The sequence below is a fragment of the Metarhizium acridum genome (genome assembly GCF_019434415.1).
Source record: "Metarhizium acridum strain ARSEF 324 chromosome Unknown scaffold_72, whole genome shotgun sequence".
Lineage (NCBI taxonomy): Eukaryota > Fungi > Ascomycota > Sordariomycetes > Hypocreales > Clavicipitaceae > Metarhizium > Metarhizium acridum.
In genome coordinates, this window is record NW_027094019.1 from 1,546,988 (window position 1) to 1,567,023 (window position 20,036).

The following is a 20,036-nucleotide window of genomic DNA, read 5'->3' on the forward strand; positions in this document are numbered from 1 at the left end:
ACGTTTTGATTACCGTTGTGAGATATATGATAATTGACCTATTCTTCCACCTTGAGCGTGACGACGGACGATGATTGTTATGATGGTGCACCAGCCATGTTCCTAACCGCGAGGTATTGTCGGCCAACATGTGCAATTGGGGCTGGTTATAGGCGTAGGGGAAGCCTATTGTCTGGTATTCTTTACACTCGTCACCATGTTTACATTGTATTGGAGTGTTGGTCGGCCCCTGCTTCTAGTTCTCACTCGAGGGGGGGATTTATTCGTGGTAAGCCAAACTTAACTGGTTGCAACCATGACGGGCAAGCATTTCCGTCAGTTGAATCCCTGCAAAGGCGTTGCCCAATCGGCGTTGTATGGTACGCCCAGATTCCGCCTGCGTGTCAGCCTGCTTTCGTTGTAGATTTGTGTTGCTCACTTTTCAAGCAGTCCAAACCCCGACGGCGATTATTTCATGATTTGTCAAATCACTTGTGTGACGTGTCATGTCTGATGCTGCGATACAAGGCATCTAATCCCACGTTGAGATCCGTGTTATAAGCGGCTTATCCGCACACGGCTTTCTTACCTTGGTTGTTGGGCTCGAGTTGGCATTCATCACGGCCATCTCCATCGCCGCCAACATGGCTGAAGCGCCTCGCACGATTCTGCTCGTCGTCACTACCGGCGGCTTCACACACGCGGGTAAGTAAAGTGCCGCAGCCAAAAATCGTTTTATCCGTCATGTTGCAACTTACACGGAGTTGCCTCGTGCAGCGCCGGTTCTGGAACTAGGCAAAGTTCTCTCCGCCCGCGGCCACAACATCGAGTTTGCCACTCTCGACGGCCAAGAGGGCTGGATCAGCGGCTATGAATTCGTCAGCAGAGTCCATCTTCTCGGGCCGGGCCCAACAGAGGAGCAAATGGACAGTCATTACCTTCGCATGCGTGACTGGGACATGTCCAAGGGGATAGCAGCCGCCATGGAGTCCAAGTTCATGTTCGACTCGTTCTGGCCCCAGACGTATAGAGGCTTGAAGGCCATCATGGAAGACGGCTCCGGTGCGAAACCTAGCATGATGGTGGCAGACTTCTTCGCCGACGCCGTCAGGGACATGCACTTTGAGTACCATGTGCCCCTGGCCGTGGTGTGGCCACAGATGCCCCCTCTCATGTTTCCCTGCCCCTACATACCGGGCGAGCCAGGCTTCCAAATAGAGGGGACCTTGACGTCGGAAGATGCGTCCATGTGGTTGCGGTTCAGAAACGAGTGGGTGGTGGTTCGGGCGCTGCCGCACATCTTGAAGCTGTCCAGCCTCACCAGGGCCATGCGCAGGAAGGCCGGCGTCGAACATGACTTGCCGAGCCCCACGAAGCCAGATTACCTGGTGCTGGTCAATTCGTTTTACGGGCTGGAGATCCCAAAGGACCTGCCGCCTCTGTGCGCGCCGGTAGGACCGGTTCTGAGCGACGAGTTTCCTCCCCTGGACGATGCCACGGACAAGTTCCTCGCCGGACACGGCAAGACGGTGTACATTGCGCTGGGTACGCACGTCATCCTCACGGACCGCGACACGGCCAAGATTGTCGACGGGCTGCTGCGACTCCTTGCAGAAGGCCTGGTTGACGGCGTGATTTGGGCAGTGGGCAGAAGCGGCCGCCAGGACATGGACGGCAGCCACGCATTCGAGCACCGGGGCCGGACTCTGCGGCTGGGGGACTTGATCGACGGCAGACACCCAGACTGGCTGTTCACCCTGTTCGCTCCCCAGCGGGCTGTACTGGACAGCGACTCGGTGTGTCTGTACCTTACCCACGGCGGCGGCTCCAGCGCCAACGAGGGCGTCTACCACGGAAAGCCGATGCTGGCCATGGGCATCTTCTCGGACCAAGTCGCAAACATGACGCGTCTTGTGGCGGCCGGTGTGGCCGAGCCGCTGAACAAGTTCCGCTTCACGTCGGACGAACTGTACACCAAGGCGCGGAAGATGCTGCGAGACGAGCAGGGCCTCTATGCGAGGAACGTGCTGAGGCTGCGGCGCATTGCCCGTGTGGCCGCCCGTCGAAAGCACCACGCGGCCGATTTGATGGAGGAGCTGATGTACGACGCCGAGCTGAGGTTCCGGGGAGACGGGGAGCTGCGGCCCATGCATTTGCAGACTGCGGACGCGAGAATGCCCTTTTACAAGGCTAGAAACTGGGACCTGATGGCTGCTGGAGCCGTTGTAGTTGCTGCAGTGTCGGGCCTTGGGATTACTCTGGGGAGGGCGTTGTGGATGCAGAGGAAGCTGGTCAAGAGCTCGGTTGAATCCCTATTTTCAGCTTCTTGAGAGGTCAGCATGGTTCCATCCGAGGCACACGTGGTATCTGTTAGTTTGGACGGGCGACGAAGTTGACAACTCCTCTCACAATATAGCACGTTCTGTCGTGCTGCCTTTTATCGTGTGTCGGGGTAAGTAGATGAGCTAGTCAGCGAGACCACGCCCATTGGGCAACCATGTGAAAACGCCGACTTGGGAAGAAACACTTTCATTGAAGAATTAAACCGTGTGGTTGACTTGGTCTTGAGTGGAGGAACGCAGACCAGCAAGCAGGCAAGGCAGTTTCAGGGGGTTGTAGTAGACCCTCGCGTGCCGATGTTTCCGAGGAAGCAACGGAATTTGTGTCTTCGTAATACCAAGTTCACGAGAAGCAAACCGCTTGTAGGGGAACAATACCATGGGCATCATGAGGCAGGTTGCATTCACCACGTTTTGTTCGTCGGACACTATGCTGCTGCTGCTGACAATGTTGACTTTCTTTCCACATCTAGTGTAAAAAGATATTCATATATTCGTGTATTCCATCTTCTTTTCCAACTTGCTAAAGCAGCCCAGGTCGGATCCGCCCTACAGGATGCCATGTTGTCGTCGCCTCTGCACTTTGTGTTTTACTGCCAACGCTTCTCGTTGGCCGGGAATTGCTCAGCGATGAGCAGAAAAGACTCTAGCCTGCTTCACCCGCTCTGTGAGTCCCAAGTAATCATCGCTTCGCAGCCTCCCTCATCTCGCTCCTCTCCTGGACAACCTCGGAAACGGCCCTCGCAACATCCGACTCGAGTCTCGCAAACCCCCTGACAACACCGTCCCGATCACCCTTGCTCATCTCCTGGCTCATCTTGAACTTGCCCTGGAGCTTGTCAATGGTGACCTCGATGCCGATGATGTTCTTCTTGAGCAGCTCGATGTAGCGGTCCGGCGCATCCGTCACCTTCCACTGATCGGGGCGGCCGTTCTGGCCGGTATAGGTCCATGATGGAAATCTCGGTGTGGTTGGTCAAATCGGTGATTTGGCGCGTAAGAAAGTTGGACGTCTCATCTGACTTGGAGTCGTAGTAGATGCTGGCCTTGCCGTATACCTGGACGGCGGCGTAGTTCCACGTGGGGACTACTTTACCAGTCGATGGCTTCGTCTCGGTATAGAACTGGGGCGTGACGTAGTGCGAGGGGGCGGCGGTGAAGAGGACCAGGACATCTTGCTCCAGGACGTTGGTGTTGGTGGTGTTGCTGGAGGAGACGGACTCAATCATGGCCTTGCTATGGGGGTTCTGGCGGGCCAAGTGGCCGCGGAGGACACCGAGCTCGGTTTCGCTGGACTCGTCTTGGACGTCGAGGACCCAGGGGATGTGAGTTGCTTGAATCAAGGGTTCGGTGGAGGATGGGATGGCGGTGGTGAGGACGCCGAGGGGATATGAGCGGATGAGGTCTCTGAGGACCGGGATGCGTGATTCGGCGTGGACTGCTCGTAGATGCATGGTTTGTGGTGAGCTAAGGCAAGGTGACGGTTGGGCTATGCGATGGTTGATGAGAGAGAGGGGTGGGTTCAGGAGAGGTGTCGACTTTATACACGGCAGTTGGCTGCGGATGGAGATGAGAGAGAGATGAGGGATGAGAGATTACATTTGGAGATGCGCCCTCCGGGTGACGAGACACGGGAGGCTGAACAGCGTCTCGTCCGACGGGCGCTTGGCAAGCACTCGCTAAGGCTACACAATGCACATGCGGTGGTGAGGATGGTCAATTGGTGATGGTGATGGTGATGGTGATGATGCGCATCAGGCACGTCGACCAGACGGGTCGCGGAGGCATAAAGCACCATGCATAATGCATGCTTGGTTCGTGGTGTATCAAAACAGAGCCTTAAACTACACACGATGGAGCAGATCGGGCCATTCAAAACTTGGACATTTCAAAGAATGGCGCCATGCTTGTCGGATGACTGGACGGATGACTTGCATTTCCGCGGCGTCTGCAAGCAGGACCAAACGGCGTTTGGAAGCCTGGATGCAGCATTGCAGCATTCAAGCATGCAAGTCGGGGCTCGGATCAGATATGCATGAGGAGTTGTAACATTGGAAGTAAGAATTTACAGTCGTTGTCAACTGGTGTGTCTTGGTGAGATTAATTCAAACTTGACTTACCCTGGACCTGGTCTGCAGATGGTCTAGTGGGTGGGTACATGGTGAGGTACGTCTGGTGTGCATCTGCATCGTGTTCGGCCCACCGAGAGGGACCCCGCGGCCGCCGTCCCCGTCCCCGTCCCCGTCCCTGCAGGGCAAGAAACTTTGGAAAACCTTGGGAATATCTCCGGAGATGCTCCTTTTCAATGCGCTGCCGAGCCTTTTAAAAATTACACTTTGGTTCATTGTTCGTAGTCTTGTCACCGCTCATGTCGTGGCGTCTCTCGGAGGGCGTTGGGCGTGCATAGGGCGCCCAGTTGGGGCCAAGGTGGAAGTGGAAGCACCTGCTCAATATTGGCAGATATATACTCCGTACCTGTTAGCTCAATACACCGTGGTACATTCGTGCACACACCAGTTGACGTGGCGAAAGCGTACCGTGCTAGCTACAAGCAAATTCTGGGGTACCTTGATGCCCTCAACGTGTCTATCAAGCCAAGTACCTCCCCATGTACCTTGAAACCTTGAACTCACAAGTCTTTGCCGTAGCTTCAACAACGTCGACAAATGCCGCGAGCCACTGCGCTCTGGTTGACCAAGTCCACTCTGTTTGCGTTTTCAGCCATGGTGAACAAGCGCAGCGCCTCCTACCAAAGTTTAGCCGGTCAATCGAGCCTCAGTGTGTCACCATCACTCCACGAGTTCAAAATCAAGTAGCGTCACCTAGTACCCAAGTACACATGTACATGCACGGCCCCCCGCCCGCCGCTGCTCACTCTGTCCACTCTTGGCCGAATTTGGGAACCGACCTCACAAGCTGCCGCCGTCATTCATTATTGACAGTACATGCAAACTCCATTCGCAAAATCTCACGACGACTTGCTGCAGACGCCATCTTCCATCAATCATCGCCGCCGCCTTGTGCCTTTCTGCCTTGGTCCCTGTTTGCCTCACACTCACAGCATCCGAATGCAATTGCATGGCTTTGCTCCTCCCTTTGACTATGACGCCCCGTCTCATCCAGCAATAACCTACCCTGCCGTCGGACGCACCACCAGAGCAGAGCTCCTGCTTCCACCACCACAGCAACCTGCTTGCTGCTCAACAAACCCCATGCAAAAGGTCCCCCAGCCAGCCAACCTTTGATCATCCTGCCCCGTCATCATGGAGCCCCAAATCATCAGCGAAAACACACCCCTGATTCCTGCCACGCCTCCTACTTCCGAGCCCCGGCCTCGAAACGCTCGAACCGTCACCTTTTGCCCCGACCCCGTTACCAAGACCTTCGAACCCGAGTCCTATTCTTCTCGGGATAGCGCAGCATCCGCCAGTAGTAGCCTTCCCCTCGGGCCACCTCGTGTCAGCCCACCCGTCCTCACCGCATTGAACAACAAGCTCAAAAGGCGCAATAGTCACGGCAGCGTCACCACACCCACCACCACCACCACCGCTCAACCATACCCCGGCTCCAAGATTGGGCCCCAGCGAAGTACCAAGAAGACAGAGAAACTGAAGCTCTTACCAAACCCCGACATTGAAGATGGTGAAGATGAAGAGAGCGGCCGAGATGTTTACTCCCAGTACACGAGAATTAAGGATCCCACTGCGAGGAGAGACGCTGCGAGACTCGGCAAAAGCGACCGCGATCGATTACCCCGGGTCACGGCATATTGTACCGCCGACAAGTATCAGATGGACTCGTTAATGCGCTTCCTCAAGGGTCGCGGCAAAGCGCGTGGTGCCAACCCCAAAATCATCGACGAATGCATATATACGCCCTACTCCTACACCAAACCCACCAGAATTCACCAGGACCCTGTCCGGAGCTATCAGCGGCGTCACTCAACCGGCAGCGAGACCATGGAAGACGAGGTCCAGCGCCACCAAACTCTTGGTTTGCAAAACCATGACTCCGGCTACGCTGACGAGTTTTCTGCCAACGACATTCCCGATCCTAGTCACTTAGGCAATGAAAGCCTACTGGGACCAGCCGTCACAGAAGAAGCACCCGCGGCAGACGACGTCCTGGACTTTGATACCCAAGTTCACACGCCTGAAGTGTTTCTGTTTGACTACGGAGTCGTCGTCATATGGGGCATGACCGCATCACAAGAGGCCAAGTTCCTCAAAGAGCTGGCCAAATTCGAGCTGGAAAAGCTGGCGCCAGACGACATAGAGACGGAGCTCTTCAACTTTTACTACACGCGCGAGTACCAGGCTCGCATATACAACGATTTCATCACATTACGAGACAAGAACAACTACATGATCAAGCTGGCTATATCTCACGCACTCGCACAAAGTGTCAAGGTACTGACTGTTCCATGTCCTTTGTCCATCCAATGCCCACCGCACACACACACACACATACACACACAACTCAATGCTAACCGCAGTACTTCAGACGTCCCTGTACGAAGAACTAATAGCCACAACCGTCGACACCTGCAAAGACATACCCGCCCACATCGCCCTCACCGGTAAAATTAATCTCTCCCGGAAACAAATCAACATGCAGATAGGCGACCTCTTCATCCTCCGCATCGCAATCCACCTCAATGGCTCCGTCCTTGACACCCCCGAACTCTTCTGGGTAGAGCCTCAGCTCGAACCTGTGTACCAAGCAGTGAGGAGCTATCTGGAAATGGACCAGCGCGTGGGCCTGTTGAATGAGAGGCTCGACGTTATTGCCGACCTATTGGCCGTGCTCAAGGATCAATTGAGTCATGGTCACGGCGAGAAGCTCGAGTGGATTGGTAAGTTGCTTGTCCCCTTTTTTTTTCTCTTTTTTTTTCCAACTCGTTTGAAATGTGCTAATAAGTCGTCAGTTATTATACTGATTGCCATGGAAATCTTTGTCGCATGTATCAATATTGCTGTCGATTTATGGGCAGGTGATATGTAGTTTTTTTTCGTACATGGTGTATTTAGTGCCTTGGATACGGGAAATTAGGCATCCTTGCCATTGTCTACTTCATCTTATAGGACCATGTTAGACAAATCTACCACCATTGGGAGAGATATTTCATGTTGCAATACTAGCGGTAGGATGTAGTTTCCGAAACATATAGGTATAGGTATGAAACACACGGTTATTACCTGCAAGACACGTGCAATACCCGCCTGCTTTTACATTCGAGTAAACAGATGGGACCGAGACAAACCCAATGGCACAAAGTTATATATATATACATGTATGTATATATTGTTGACCCTATTGACCTGTCGACATTACTTACGAGCAAAAACAAACGCCCCCTGTATGTTTAACCACACAAAATCAACAGACCAAAAAACTCCCCGCACTGACGTTTTGTCCAAATGAAACCCATCTCCTCCTCTGTCCATGCCCGGCAATTTAATCATCCCCGTCCTTCTCCATCCCTGTCTCCCCATCCTGATCTGCATCCTGATCCTGATCCTCTGTGTCATAATTGGTCATTTCGACATCTTCGTCCTGAGTTTCGGGCTTATCAGCATCTCCGGCCTTTTCTTCCTTTTCGGGCGTATCTTCAGTCACGTCTTTGTCCTCGTCTTCATCGTCCTTCTCGTCCGCCTTCTTGGAGAGCTCTTCAAACTTGGTCTCAAACTCTTCCTTCTCCGCGTCGGGAAGGTCTTCCCACGCGCGGGCGAGCTCCTCGTCAATGTTTAGATCGCCGTCGCCGTCGCCGTCGCCATCGCCATCACCGTCGCCGTCGCCATCGCCATCACCATCGCCATCGCCATCTTTGCTGTTAGCTTCAAGGATGGGCCGGGCGTCCTCACAGTAGAGCTCGAAAGCGTTCTTAGGGGGCTTGGATGGCTTGCTGATGCCATTGGTAGGGGTGTCGTCGGGGTCGGCGCTACCTCGCTTGGCTTGGGATTCTGAGGGTGATGCGGGTCCTTTGAAGGAACTGTTGGGGGTGGCTTTGGAGTCGAGGTCGAGGAGGGCAGATTTTCGGTGGCCACGTTTGATGCGTAGCGGCTTGTCCTTGGGCTAATGGGCTCGTTAGCATGTAAAATGATGGGAGACGAGACGTGGCGAGAGTGGGATTGAGAGTGTGAGGCTCATCAATTTTGGCAAAGACATCCGAGAAAGATTATACAAACATAAATGTCAAGACGGGGCAGGCTCACAGTTGGTGGTGGGCTCGGGCTACCCTCAGAGTCTTCAACGTTGGTGCTGGTGCGCTTGGCCAGCTGTTCAAGCAAAAAGGCCCGTTCTATCCTCAACTTTTCAACTTGGCGCTTAATCCGTGCGAGGCGTAGTCTAGCAGCGTCGTTGGCATCCTCGACCTCGTTTGTCCGATTCTTCAGCTGCACGCATTTGCGGCGGTAAGCCTCTTCGACGGAGGGAGGCAGCGAAGGAGGAACAGCTAGTGGTTCGGGCTCAATGTCAGCAAGCTTTCTCTTGGGAGGCATGACGGCTGTTGTGGTGACGATGGCGCGGCTGCGTGTTTTGATGGAAGCTGAGGTTGCGCCAAGAGGAAGAAGCGGAAAGTGGATGCTGAATGTCGAGAAACAAGAGGCTCAAGGTGTTGCGCAGACAAAGGCGACACGGGAGGGACTATTATTGAGGTATGCGGCAACCGTGGGCAGAAAATGGATATGGCCCAAGTTGCATTCGTTCGCCGGACAAAAATAAAAAGGACGAATCAGTCGGGCAGGCAAGGGAGTAAGTAGCAACACTCACCGGATGGCGGCGCCATAGCGGCAGCAACAACAGTAATAATACTTAAAGAGGCGCTGTGTTTGAGCAACGAAGGCGGGTCCCAATGTGATGGATGATGGAGGAGGGAGACAAATCGGAGGGTGGAGGGCCAAAAGGATGGCGACGCAAAGCAGACGGCAGCAATGACCAAACAGCGCGAAAAAAAAAAAAAAAAAAAAAAAAAACGAAGCCAATGTCTAAAAGGAAAACCCAATCAATTGCATGGGTAGGAAGAAAGGGGGCGCCGAAGGCGATGGCGTTGAGAAGCACACGGGGAAGTGGAGAGAAGAGGATGCTCTCGAGAGCGCCGCAGCGCAGGAGGAGTGGGCGGGCAGTGAGGAAGGAGACGACGACGATGGACGAGGAGGATGAGAATGACGAGATGGAGATGAAAATTGAAATTGAGGTTGCGAGCGAGGCCACGCAAGGCTGTGATGCGACGAGGCGATTGGCGCGTCAGAAGGGCACAACCAAGTGCATTGGCGTCAACTGGTCGACTTGGTCTTTTCCAACTTTCCATGTGCGCAGGTCCCGAGTGCTGGCCGGCTGCTCAGGCGCCGACGTCGTGGTCAATGGGTTATATTGCTTGTGTACCTTCCAGTTGGACGTGACATGTGTGACATGGGTGCTCGGGACATGCCGGTCGGTCGGTATACACCATGAGTGAGTGCACCGCACGCCGGCGGCAAGAGTCTATCCAGCAAAGGCGCCGAGTATAGATTTTTTATTCATTTTTGCTTATATATATATATGTTTTTTTTTATATAAAAAAAACACCAAAACAGGGTCAAATAACCTGCATTCGCAAGACTTTGCGTCAATTTTGACGCGGCATCGACATGATGCTTTTTGCAAGTGCCTGTTGCTCTGCATGTCCATGTAGCAGCTTGCTTGCACCCTGTGCCTGCCTGCCTGGTGGAGGCGGATTAACAAAAGACCCTCCAGACGCCATGATTGGCTTTCAGGCCACAGCACCAGACTCCAGACGTCTGGAGTTCGACCACCACAGATTTTCTGGCGGGGCCATTCCACGGGGGAGCTTCGAGTGGAAAGCACAAGAATCACGACAAGTCTGCCGGCTCCATCACCACCACCACCGCCTCTACTCGTCGCAAGCCCGAGTGTGAGCCTCTGCCAGTCTCACATGTCACAGCCTTGCCGCCATGTCTCTCAACATCCCAAGTGCCCCCAACGCGGGCCTCTTCAAGCAAGGCTACAACAAGTGAGTTGCTCCCAACACCCCGCCGCATCAAGTTTTGCTAACATGGGGGGCTGTCACCAGCTATGATTCCGAAGATGGCGCCGTCTTGCGAAACATCGACGCCTGCCGTGCCATTGCCTCAACCGTCCAGACCTCTCTTGGCCCCTATGGCCGCAACAAGGTTGTCATCAACCACCTTCAGAAGATGATCCTGACCTCCGACGCCGCTACTATTCTCCGGGAGCTCGATGTCGTCCACCCCGCCGCCAAACTCCTCGTCATGGCCAGTCAGCAGCAGGAAGCCGAGATGGGCGACGCCACCAACCTGGTCATCATCTTGGCCGGTGAGCTGCTTCGCAAGGCCGAGGACCTTCTGCGAATGGGCCTCAAAACCACGGACATCGTCATGGGCTACGAAAAGGCGCAGAACTTTGCGCTGGAGACGCTCGAGAAGCTTGCCGTCGACAAGGTCGAAGATATCCGTCATCAGGAGGAGCTGAGCAAGGCTATTCGAACCGTCATCGCCAGCAAGCAGAACGGCAACGAGGACTTCCTGGCTGATCTCGTCGCTGAAGCCGTCTTGGCCGTTCTGCCGAAAAACCCTACCAACTTCAACGTCGACAATATCCGCGTCGTCAAGATCATGGGTGGTAGCCTGGAGCAGAGCCGAGTCGTCAGGGGTATGGTTTTCCCCAAGGAACCGGATGGTTCAGTCAAGAAGGCACGTCGTGCCAAGGTTGCCGTCTTCACCTGCCCCATAGATACCAGCCAGACCGAGACCAAGGGCACTGTCCTGCTGCACAATGCCAAGGAAATGATGGACTTTAGCAAAGGCGAGGAGGCCCAGCTCGAGACCGCCATCAAGGAACTGCATGACTCTGGCCTCCGTGTTGTTGTTTGCGGCGACAAGGTTGGCGATCTAGCCATGCACTACCTTAACCGTTTCGGTATCCTCTGCATCAGAATCCTCAGCAAATTCGAACTGCGCCGAGTATGCCGTGTTGTCGGTGCCACCCCTCTCGCCCGACTGGGTGCTCCTATGCCTGACGAAATGGGCAACATTGACGTTGTTGAGACGCTCGAGATTGGTGGCGACCGCGTCACCGTCTTCAGACAAGAGGACGAAGTCACCAGAACTGCCACTCTTGTCCTTCGTGGCGCCACCCAGAACCACCTTGACGACGTAGAGCGCGCTGTCGATGACGGTGTCAACGTTGTCAAGGCCATCACCCGTGATCCTCGCCTCGTACCCGGTGCCGGGGCTACAGAAATTCAACTAAGCGCCAGAATACAAGCCCAGGGCGAAAAGACCCCAGGACTAAGCCAGTATGCCATCAAAAAGTATGGTGAAGCATTCGAGGTCATTCCTCGCACCTTGGCAGAAAGCTGTGGCCTCGATGCCACTGAGGTTCTGAGCAAATTATATGCTGCTCACCACAAGAATGAAGATGGCGATACCGGCGTTGACGTAGAGGTAAGTTTCAAATCACTGCAAATAAGCTGAACGTCATCCAACTGTCTTACACCCATTTTCAATCTTAGAACAACGATAACACCGGTACCCTTGATGCAAATTCGGAAGGAATACTCGACCTCCTCACCTCCAAATCCTGGGCTATCAAGCTCGCCACCGAAGCCGCCCGTACAGTCTTATCCGTCGACCAGATCATTGTCGCAAGACAGGCTGGTGGTCCTAAACCCCCTGGCCCCAACCCCGTGAGTTTCTAGCCCTCTTCATTCCTCCTACAAAAGTTTACTAACACGTATGGTGACAGAACTGGGATGAGGACTAAATTGGGCGGTGGGCTAGGTAAAGTAAAACAGAAATTCAACTCCAAGTTACAGATGGTGAAGGGGTTTCTGGTTGGTTCCTCCCCAGAGACAAAATGCGACAGTCGCTTAGATATCTATCCTCTTTCATCTGGGAGTGGGAAATTGTATGTATGGCACAACAAAACCGTTTGAGAGAAAACATGGGTGAATAGACAAGGAGACTGTGGGGGTGTCCAATCAATCATTGCCACTCTGCATTCGGTTGCTCCACCAAAAATGAGATATGGGTTGAAACTCGTAGATTATAATAGATCAGCAACACATATCTACCTAGATTTTCCCAATAGATTTGCTACAAGCATCACCGCCGTCATAAAAAAGCCTCATGATACATGAGAATGTATATATACATACATGTGTGCGTGTGTGTATTCCTTCAAGCTCCCCGTCTTGCCACCCCCCCTGCCAAACTGTCCCCTTATATCCCTCGTATTACAACATCGAAGGTGAAAGAGATCATCATACAAAACGACAGGTGAGTTAGAACCCGCCATCATAAGCTATAAATACGACCAGGCGTTGTTGTATACTGTGAAATGGGCAAAACATTGGCCATATTAGAGAAGCCCAGAGCCGATGGTTAAGTAAACTTATGGTCTGTCCGAGTTCCAAGAAGCAAGGTTGTTATGATGTAATATATTCAAAAGATTAACACCTCAAAAAGGAAAACAAAGTAGCCAAGACAGCACGCCGCTACGAATTTCTGGTAGCGCGACGGGTATAGTAGAAAAAGTTGAAATAGATGTAGCGGTTTTGTGCGGCATGCGACAAAATGTTGAGGTAGAGAATGGTATATTTGACCCGGTCGGGGTAGATGTGGTATGAGACATCTATAATCGAGTTCGCCCGTGGAAGCTATAAAGCACATTGGTTTCAAGGACTGTGAAGATGTGACTGTCATAAAACGTCAAGGCGTAAGAAATGAGAATAACAAAACGGCGTAATGGGACCAGCTAGCTCCAACCCGAGAGCGGCCAGCATTGCCATGTTAAACATTACAAAGTAGAATTGGTGAAGGACCAAAAAGTGATGGGGTAGCAGCTGACAGCTGAGAGCATAACGGCGGGAATGTAGGCGCCGGCAGCTATGCTTCCTCCATGATGCCACCTTCGCCTCCGCCTTCCTCTCGCCACTCCCTGCTCTTATCAGCGAGGCGCCGGATACCACTCACGCGGCCAGACCAGAGGGTCTCAATCGGCGTTCGGAAAGTGAACGCACGCTGAGAGCTGATAACTCCAATAGCCTGCAGAACAGCCTTACGGCTATCCCGTCCAAAGACGGCTGGGTGGTTGATCCACTCCAGACTGCTCTCCAATTCAGTGTCCAAAGCGGCCACCGTGCCTGGGTCTATACCATTGCCAAGTCCAAGACCGTCGGTAGAGCGACTTCGAGCGATCTGAGTTCCCGGATAGCCATTTCCGCCAGAAGAGGTGGCGGAGGTAGGAGATGGGCTGCCCTTCCGATCTGGGGTTCCAGCCGGATTAGCCGGATTGGGCGACGAATCGTTGCCCGGATGTGTTGTTGGCGGACTAGGTTTATTCCCTGGAGGTGGCACTGGAGGCAGTCCGCCTTTGCCCAAACCCTTGAGAATAGATCTCGTTTCGCTCAACAAGGTATGGGCGCGGTCGTGCTGGCCTCGGCTTACCAAGGTTAGTGCCCGCGTAAGCATGTCCGACGTCAGCAGCTCCATGCGGCGCTGGACAATGCTAGGATGTGGTGGAATCGGTGGGGAATTATGCCAGGTCTTCTTTTGGCTGGAGCTTGGAGGCAGCATAGTGATTGCCAGAAGGGATGGCCGTGGCATGTGCTGAAGAGTACCTTCACGGAGAATATCACCCCAGCTCAAGTCAGCCTGAACCAACGGCACCTCTTCAACGGATAATGTTCGCTCTGCATCGTTCTCTACCGAACCACCAAGCGCCTCCAATCCGGACACGATGTTATCCCATGGGTCTTGTGGGAGTTGCTCTTGGGACGTACTGTCTGGCATAATGACAAGTTGAACGAGAATATCTCGCTTGTCGCCAAACCTCAGGTCGCCTAGGGCGGCTTCTGCATCACGGCCGCTGGCCCTCTTGGTCATTTGTAGGGCTCCGCTAATCTTGTGGAATTTGGCAGGTGAACCTTCCGGGAGCTTCAACTTCAGCTTCACATTTTGATGGGATAGAGACTGCATCGATCCCAAGCAGCCAGCGAGACATTCTCTTAGCATCATCCAGTCTTTCACATAGGTGTAGGATGCCTTTGTCTTCGTAGATAATTCAATCATAGTATCAGGTTTGTGAGTCATACCTAATCCAAAAGAGTGAATGGTGATTCTAGATGTCTTATTAGCCCAACCATCATGCTTCGATTATCAATGCGGACAAGAGGAACGGATTGTTACTTACTTGGCAGCCTCTGCTCGAGACACCACAAAATCAACCGAGTCAGCATCCGCTGTTGACGCATCGCTGATGAGCATAATTGTTGCAATGGGGTTGTTATGCTTGCGTTGCATAAGCAGATCCATGGCGACGTTTGCGCCCTCAACAACATCGGCACGATGACTCTTCTGACCAACAGGCTTGATTGAAGAAAGGATATTACTCCAGCCTGGCCACGCCTTTGTGGTCATACCGACAATAGGCACTCCGCCTCCACCAGACCCGAACGTGACGAGCCCCATGCGATCTCGCTCGCCAAGGGTGTTGACCATGAATTTCAACGCGTCGCGAACAAGGTTGATCTTCACACCTTGCATAGACGAGGATATTGGAACAACCACTACCACATCAATTGGGACATGCACCAGGGAATACGGATGATGAGGTGTCTTGACTGCGAAGTTAGTATACTCTGTAGGCGCAGTGGTGACGGATTTCGGCCCCCATGACGAGGCGGTAGAGGAGACCCCCTGTGGCCGTGATCGTTGCCACTCCACTTCCTCGTCCCCTTCAGACATCTCGCCACGATCAAACTCAGGGCTTCGAAAAAGAGAGTTTTCGACTGCATTCAGATCCAAAAGTGCTTGGTTCCACAGCTTAAGCTGGTTTCTGTTGTCGAAGCGGAGGTGAAATTGTGGCAGTTCGGCGACAGAGAGACTAAGAGTCAAGACATTCTCATCAATGGTCCCTGTTTCGGACACCTCATTCAGATGCTTTTTGATAAGGATACTGCCCTTGAGTGTACAGCGTGTTGCCTTTCTAGGAGCACCACTATCATCCCACTGCGTGATAGCTTGAGGAGGCAGCTTTTTCTCCTTCACACAGATAAGCATCTCGGCGAACAGGTAACACTCGAGCTCCTGCCACGAAACCTTGTCTTTACCAACTCGCAAAGTGCCATACAACCTCAGCTGGCCGAATCTAGACGTCAACCGTTAGTTTCCTGTTGAGTCACTAGCGCCAGACTGTAGAAGGCCACTATCCTTGCCTTGTCTGACAAGACACAGGGACAATCACTTACCTGCTAAAATCCAAGCCATGCCAGTTGTCAACACGGTTTCGCAAATTCTCCGTCATCTCCTCCAGAACCTCGGGAGGCTCGTAAGGAATAAACCTCGGGGCGCTTGGCGTAGGTGTCACCGCTCGTGCCGCAATTTTATCAATCCTAGAACTAACTTGTTCTGCTTGGTGCGGCGACGAACCGATGTCCTCCGGATCAGGCTTCCATTTGTTGTCCGCAACCTCCACCGTGACCAAGCAAGTGAGGGTCTGCTGTTGTCGAGAACGATTGATGGTAGGAAACTCTGATCGAACTGTAACGATTGGAGAAGGAATTGGATTTCGGGAGATAGTACGCGGACTGCCGGGAGTTGTTTCCATCGCTTGCACATCATAATCATGTCGCCAAGGTATGCTCTGCATCGTTTCAGGATACCCGCCAGACGAAGCCACCCCAGTGGCTTCGCTATCGCTTCGGGCATGTCTAGAAGAACTGTATCGATCAGAAAATGCTGCGTCTCGGCTGTCGCGGTGGCTTCCTCGTGTCCCGCTTTCTCGTCCAAGGCTGCTCGGCTGCTGAGAATGGGCTCTTCTCTGAGAGCTGTCAAGGCTCGGTGGTCGTACTGTTTGGCTGTCCCAAGCCGGAGTCGGTGTAGGCGTAGATCTTGTATCGCTTCCCCCGGTTCGTACAAGGTTACTGATCTTGTCTACCTCCGAGTTAGTGCCCAGTTCCAAATCGTTCGCTGTCTTGGGAGACGAACTAATGTCAACAACGTTGCCGCCTCGACTAGTGTCAAGATGCAGCGGTGCTTCGCAAGTCGGGCAATATTGCCCGTCAAGTTCGCGGATATATTCGTAGAAGCATGCTTCATGGGAAACGTGGGAGCAGGAGAACTGCAAGATACGCTCGCCTTGGAGTGTATGCTCGAGAGGCTCTTCGCAAACCGCACATTCACTTCCGACGAATGTTCTTTCGCGCCGTAGGCGGCTTCTATCAGCGGTGCTTGCCATGACGTTGTTGTCAATGGCGCCTACTCGTCGATGTAGAGCCCTGGCGGTTGAGCTGATCGAGCCGACCGAGCCTCGTCGATGGCTCTTGCTGCCTAGTGTCGTAGTTGGGTGCGATCTATGTTCAGCTCCTATGAACGATAGCAGTCAGCGATGTTGGCTTCGAGGTATCAATGCCAGGCCGGATAGTTGAAGCCAAGCTGACTTAACCAAAGGTTGAACAAAGAAGCGGCCATTCCCGTACCTTGCTGAGGCAGAAAATCTTCGCCCGCGACAGGCGCTGAGCCGGTGTGAACTCCGGACCGTGACGCAGATGGAAGACTAGAGCCAATTAGGTCTAAAGTAGCGAGACGAGATACAAACTCTGAATCTCCCCTGTTATAATTTTGGAAGCCGAGGCTCTGTTTTGAATCCCGTTGGTTTTTTCGAATTCGACTAAACATGGAGATATATACTCGGCGGTACTAGAGGCTTGGGGACAGTGCTAGAATAGGCTAGCAAAGTATTGAGCTAATGCGCGAACACGCTTTTGTGTTGAAGATGATAGAACTAGGGTTCAGAGTTGCAGTTGACTTAGCGGACTGCAGGGGAAGAACACGCCGAGAATGATGCCTATTACTTCAATTGCGGGTGTGAAAGCAAAGGCAATCCAAGTGGACGAGGGTCGGTCGTCAGGCAGAACAACAGGGCTTGCGCTAGAGCGGGCAACGGGGAGAGTTCGTTTGGTTCCGTGTCACAGAATCCTAGGATGTGGTGTTTCAAGTCCCTGTATCAACAATGCTACGCTGAAGATGGCGGAGACGACCGGTGCATGATGGGAAGGCGCAAGGATTTGAATAGAAGCTTTCGAGGAGCAGCAGACAAGCAACAACTGGCGAGCTAAGGGTATTAAAACAAGCTCCGGAGCGCTTTGCCTCGTATAATGGTTGGTTTCAATGGAAATGTTGCGGCGAGAAAATTCTAGAGAGCCGATGAGAGTTGTTGAGGAAAAGTGCTGCGGTTGCTTTACTACTTGCAGAGAAGTTTCAAGGTTCTCTCCAGAAACACAGGTCGAAAGCGTCTTGTTGGTTGTCAATTGGTCATCCCTGTAGAGTGAAGAAGTAGAGAGCAAAAACGAGGTTGGTAGCGATATTGCCGGTTTGGTCAATGAAAAGGGGTGCCAGTCCCCCACGGCCCGTGGGTATTCGAACAGTTGCTTTTGCGCGCACAGGCCCAACCCGTCATGAGACGTCCAATCTTGATCGAGCTGCTGGAGCTTGAAGCCTGTCAAAGACACAGGTCCGTCTTTGCCATGGACTAACTCGGTACTTGCCAACAAGCTTCGCCGCAATACAATAGTAAGACACGGAGACTAAGGGTCCCCTTCCCAACTTCTAAGTGGTTCGGAGCCGCCCCGCTAAAAAGGACACAGACACGACAGGCCCGAGCGAACTCTCTAGTTGAGAAGGACGTGCGGAATACTCCGTACAAAGCCAGAATACCTTAATTGCAAAAAGGGAAAAGGGAAATGGACGAGACGGGGGGCAAAAGGAAGTAGTAGAACAGGCCACGACATAAAGATGTTGAACAGGCTGTACATAATAGTGTCGACAGAAAAAGGATCCAGCCAGGGGCAGAGAGGCAAGAACTCCTGAGGGCAACGAGGAGAGAGGTACAAGAAAGGTACGGAGACTCAGTACAGAGCACCAACGGCCAACTAATAAATGTGTACAACATAGATTGGCCGCAACGGCGCAGGGAAACTGACAAGGAGCAAGCCTGACCAGGGCTGTTTGTGCCGGGGGACCGGACTTCCCGGGTAATCACTCCGTACTTCGTAGTAGTGCGCTCCGTACAGAGTCGAAATTTGAGATGCAGGATGCGCACTTGAAGAGAGTCGAACAATGACCCGTCGTCGAGTGGCGGCCGCGGCACGAATCGTACGAGGCGCTCTGCAACCGCGTGGTTGGTAAACAGCCACACACACAGAGCTCATACGAGTGTCAGCTTCATCCGGGTCCATGAGGCGCTGCTACAGATTGGCTAGGAGGGGCTTCCATCGTCACAACTGGTTAACGCTACGCCACCGCAAGCTGGCCCGCCTTGGCCAGGATGGCGAAGCCAGTCAATCGGGTATCTTCTAGTCTGTGCAATCCCTGGTTAACCAGAGCCCAGAAATAAAAAAAGAAAAGGAAAGGGGTCACCCTCGCCAGGGGTCTCAAAGGGCCCAAGTCTTGTCTGGTGGGTAGCATCTAGGCTAAACTAGGATGCGAGGCATGGATGCAAGGATGCCGCAGCTCGCTGATGACTTGCAACTGATGATTGGGAGGGGTTCACGAGGAGCTAGGCAGGGTTACCAGGCAAGGGCACCAAAACGATTTCAAAGTGTTCGACAAGCTGGGATACAGTACGGAGTTTGCACATACATACGGAGAGTTATTGTAAGAGCAGAAATTTCCAAACGGGCTGCCAGAGGCATCGGTTGTGGCCGTTTGATTCGAAAATACGCACAGAGTACGTATTGTACCTTGTTCGTCTGGGCAATCAAACATTCGTACTGAAACCACGATGCCTGGAGGTACTGTTGCTTTTGGGTGGCCGTGTGGTGATGGAAACAATTGGGCCAATAAGCCAAAGCTGAAGAAATGTGGAAGCTTGCTGGAGTGCGTGGTGACTGCACGCAAAGTACGCACCACCCAGGTGCCTACTGCACTTGCAGCACTTTCCACGTTCCAAGCGTGAGGTGCTCCTGCCGCAGATATTCTTCTGTGTCGCCCTCTATCGTTAGTCATTCATTGGCTGTCCAGAGACGCATGTCACGATAAAGTTTCTGGTGTCGGACTATGCCTCTGCCTCACGCACGTGTGCCTCATGCCATGGCCATCCAGTCACTTACTCCGTACAATGCCAATCTATCGAGTACCCGGTCGGTCAACTACCTGGGTAGCACTAGGTACGCAAGCTAAATGCTATGGAAGCGTCGTCAATGCCAATTTCTGGACTTGTAAGTGTCATCTCCCGGGGCCATCGTTGGACAGAAAACCTGCATTTGCATCTCGAGACTCCTGAGTCCTGACGCTTCTAGAGCACCCGGCCGCTACGCTGCACGCAGTGTAAGTAATCGCCATGTGGCCAGCCAAGTTGACGAAGCAGCTCGTTTTTTCTTTTTCTTCGTCACCAGTCATCATGGCCCTGCACGTGCCCCTGGAATGAAGGTGAGACGTGCATACGGAGTACTCCATGCACATATATCGTTGAACTGCCTGCTACTTCAAGACTTGCAGCTGGTTACGGCATTGGGGGCCGTCGTATGCCTTTTCTCCAATTTTGTATCTTGTCCTTTATGAAGTATTAGTGCGCGGTCATGCCATTCTCGAGCTTGCTTGGTCCTTGGGATTCCGAAATAATACGCCGCGCTTTCAGTCCGCCCGCCACGCTCAGACCTGCCCAACCACGAGTAGCACCAAAGCAGCTCACCACCGA

The 20,036-nt window shown here is 53.0% G+C and overlaps 7 protein-coding genes across 8 annotated transcripts; 4 read left to right on the top strand and 3 right to left on the bottom strand.

The window, feature by feature from the left end:
• Positions 1-50: 50 nt before the first annotated feature.
• On the top strand, positions 51-3,971 carry J3458_007255 (uncharacterized protein). The gene is made up of 2 exons (XM_007811860.2): positions 51-684; positions 757-3,971. Exons 1-2 carry the CDS (start codon positions 624-626, stop codon positions 2,307-2,309), a joined length of 1,614 nt encoding a protein of 537 aa, XP_007810051.2. The 5' UTR covers positions 51-623; the 3' UTR covers positions 2,310-3,971.
• Positions 3,158-3,772, bottom strand: J3458_007256 (uncharacterized protein; the record flags this gene model as incomplete). The annotated part of the gene is made up of 1 exon (XM_007811859.2): positions 3,158-3,772. The coding sequence occupies one exon, from the start codon at positions 3,770-3,772 to the stop codon at positions 3,158-3,160; it is 615 nt and encodes a 204-aa protein (XP_007810050.2).
• Positions 3,972-5,263: 1,292 nt separating the features above from the next.
• On the top strand, positions 5,264-5,563 carry J3458_007257 (uncharacterized protein; the record flags this gene model as incomplete). Its single annotated transcript, XM_066119286.1, has 1 exon — positions 5,264-5,563. The coding sequence occupies one exon, from the start codon at positions 5,264-5,266 to the stop codon at positions 5,561-5,563; it is 300 nt and encodes a 99-aa protein (XP_065975924.1).
• Positions 5,564-5,581: 18 nt separating this feature from the next.
• Positions 5,582-7,322, top strand: RMD1 (sporulation protein rmd1; the record flags this gene model as incomplete). The annotated part of the gene is made up of 3 exons (XM_007811858.1): positions 5,582-6,727; positions 6,822-7,173; positions 7,246-7,322. 3 exons carry the CDS (start codon positions 5,582-5,584, stop codon positions 7,320-7,322), a joined length of 1,575 nt encoding a protein of 524 aa, XP_007810049.1.
• Positions 7,323-7,617: 295 nt separating this feature from the next.
• On the bottom strand, positions 7,618-9,813 carry J3458_007259 (uncharacterized protein). The gene is made up of 3 exons (XM_066119287.1): positions 9,090-9,813; positions 8,534-8,772; positions 7,618-8,393 (listed from the first exon to the last, which is right to left on the bottom strand). The coding sequence occupies exons 1-3, from the start codon at positions 9,103-9,105 to the stop codon at positions 7,776-7,778; spliced, it is 873 nt and encodes a 290-aa protein (XP_065975925.1). The 5' UTR covers positions 9,106-9,813; the 3' UTR covers positions 7,618-7,775.
• A 241-nt stretch (positions 9,814-10,054) lies between these two features.
• On the top strand, positions 10,055-12,499 carry CCT8 (T-complex protein 1 subunit theta). Its single transcript, XM_007811856.2, has 4 exons — positions 10,055-10,329; positions 10,390-11,782; positions 11,851-12,024; positions 12,084-12,499. The coding sequence occupies exons 1-4, from the start codon at positions 10,271-10,273 to the stop codon at positions 12,099-12,101; spliced, it is 1,644 nt and encodes a 547-aa protein (XP_007810047.1). The 5' UTR covers positions 10,055-10,270; the 3' UTR covers positions 12,102-12,499.
• On the bottom strand, positions 12,500-18,401 carry J3458_007261 (uncharacterized protein). Of its 2 annotated transcripts, none has more exons than XM_007811855.2 (4): positions 16,819-18,401; positions 15,589-16,705; positions 14,532-15,488; positions 12,500-14,459 (listed from the first exon to the last, which is right to left on the bottom strand). In XM_007811855.2, the coding sequence occupies exons 1-4, from the start codon at positions 17,015-17,017 to the stop codon at positions 13,226-13,228; spliced, it is 3,507 nt and encodes a 1,168-aa protein (XP_007810046.2). In that variant the 5' UTR covers positions 17,018-18,401; the 3' UTR covers positions 12,500-13,225. The 2 variants fall into 2 exon arrangements, with proteins under 2 accessions (XP_007810046.2, XP_065975926.1); XM_066119288.1 differs by having other exon boundaries at positions 15,589-16,273; positions 16,328-18,401.
• Between the last annotated feature and the right edge of the window lie 1,635 nt (positions 18,402-20,036).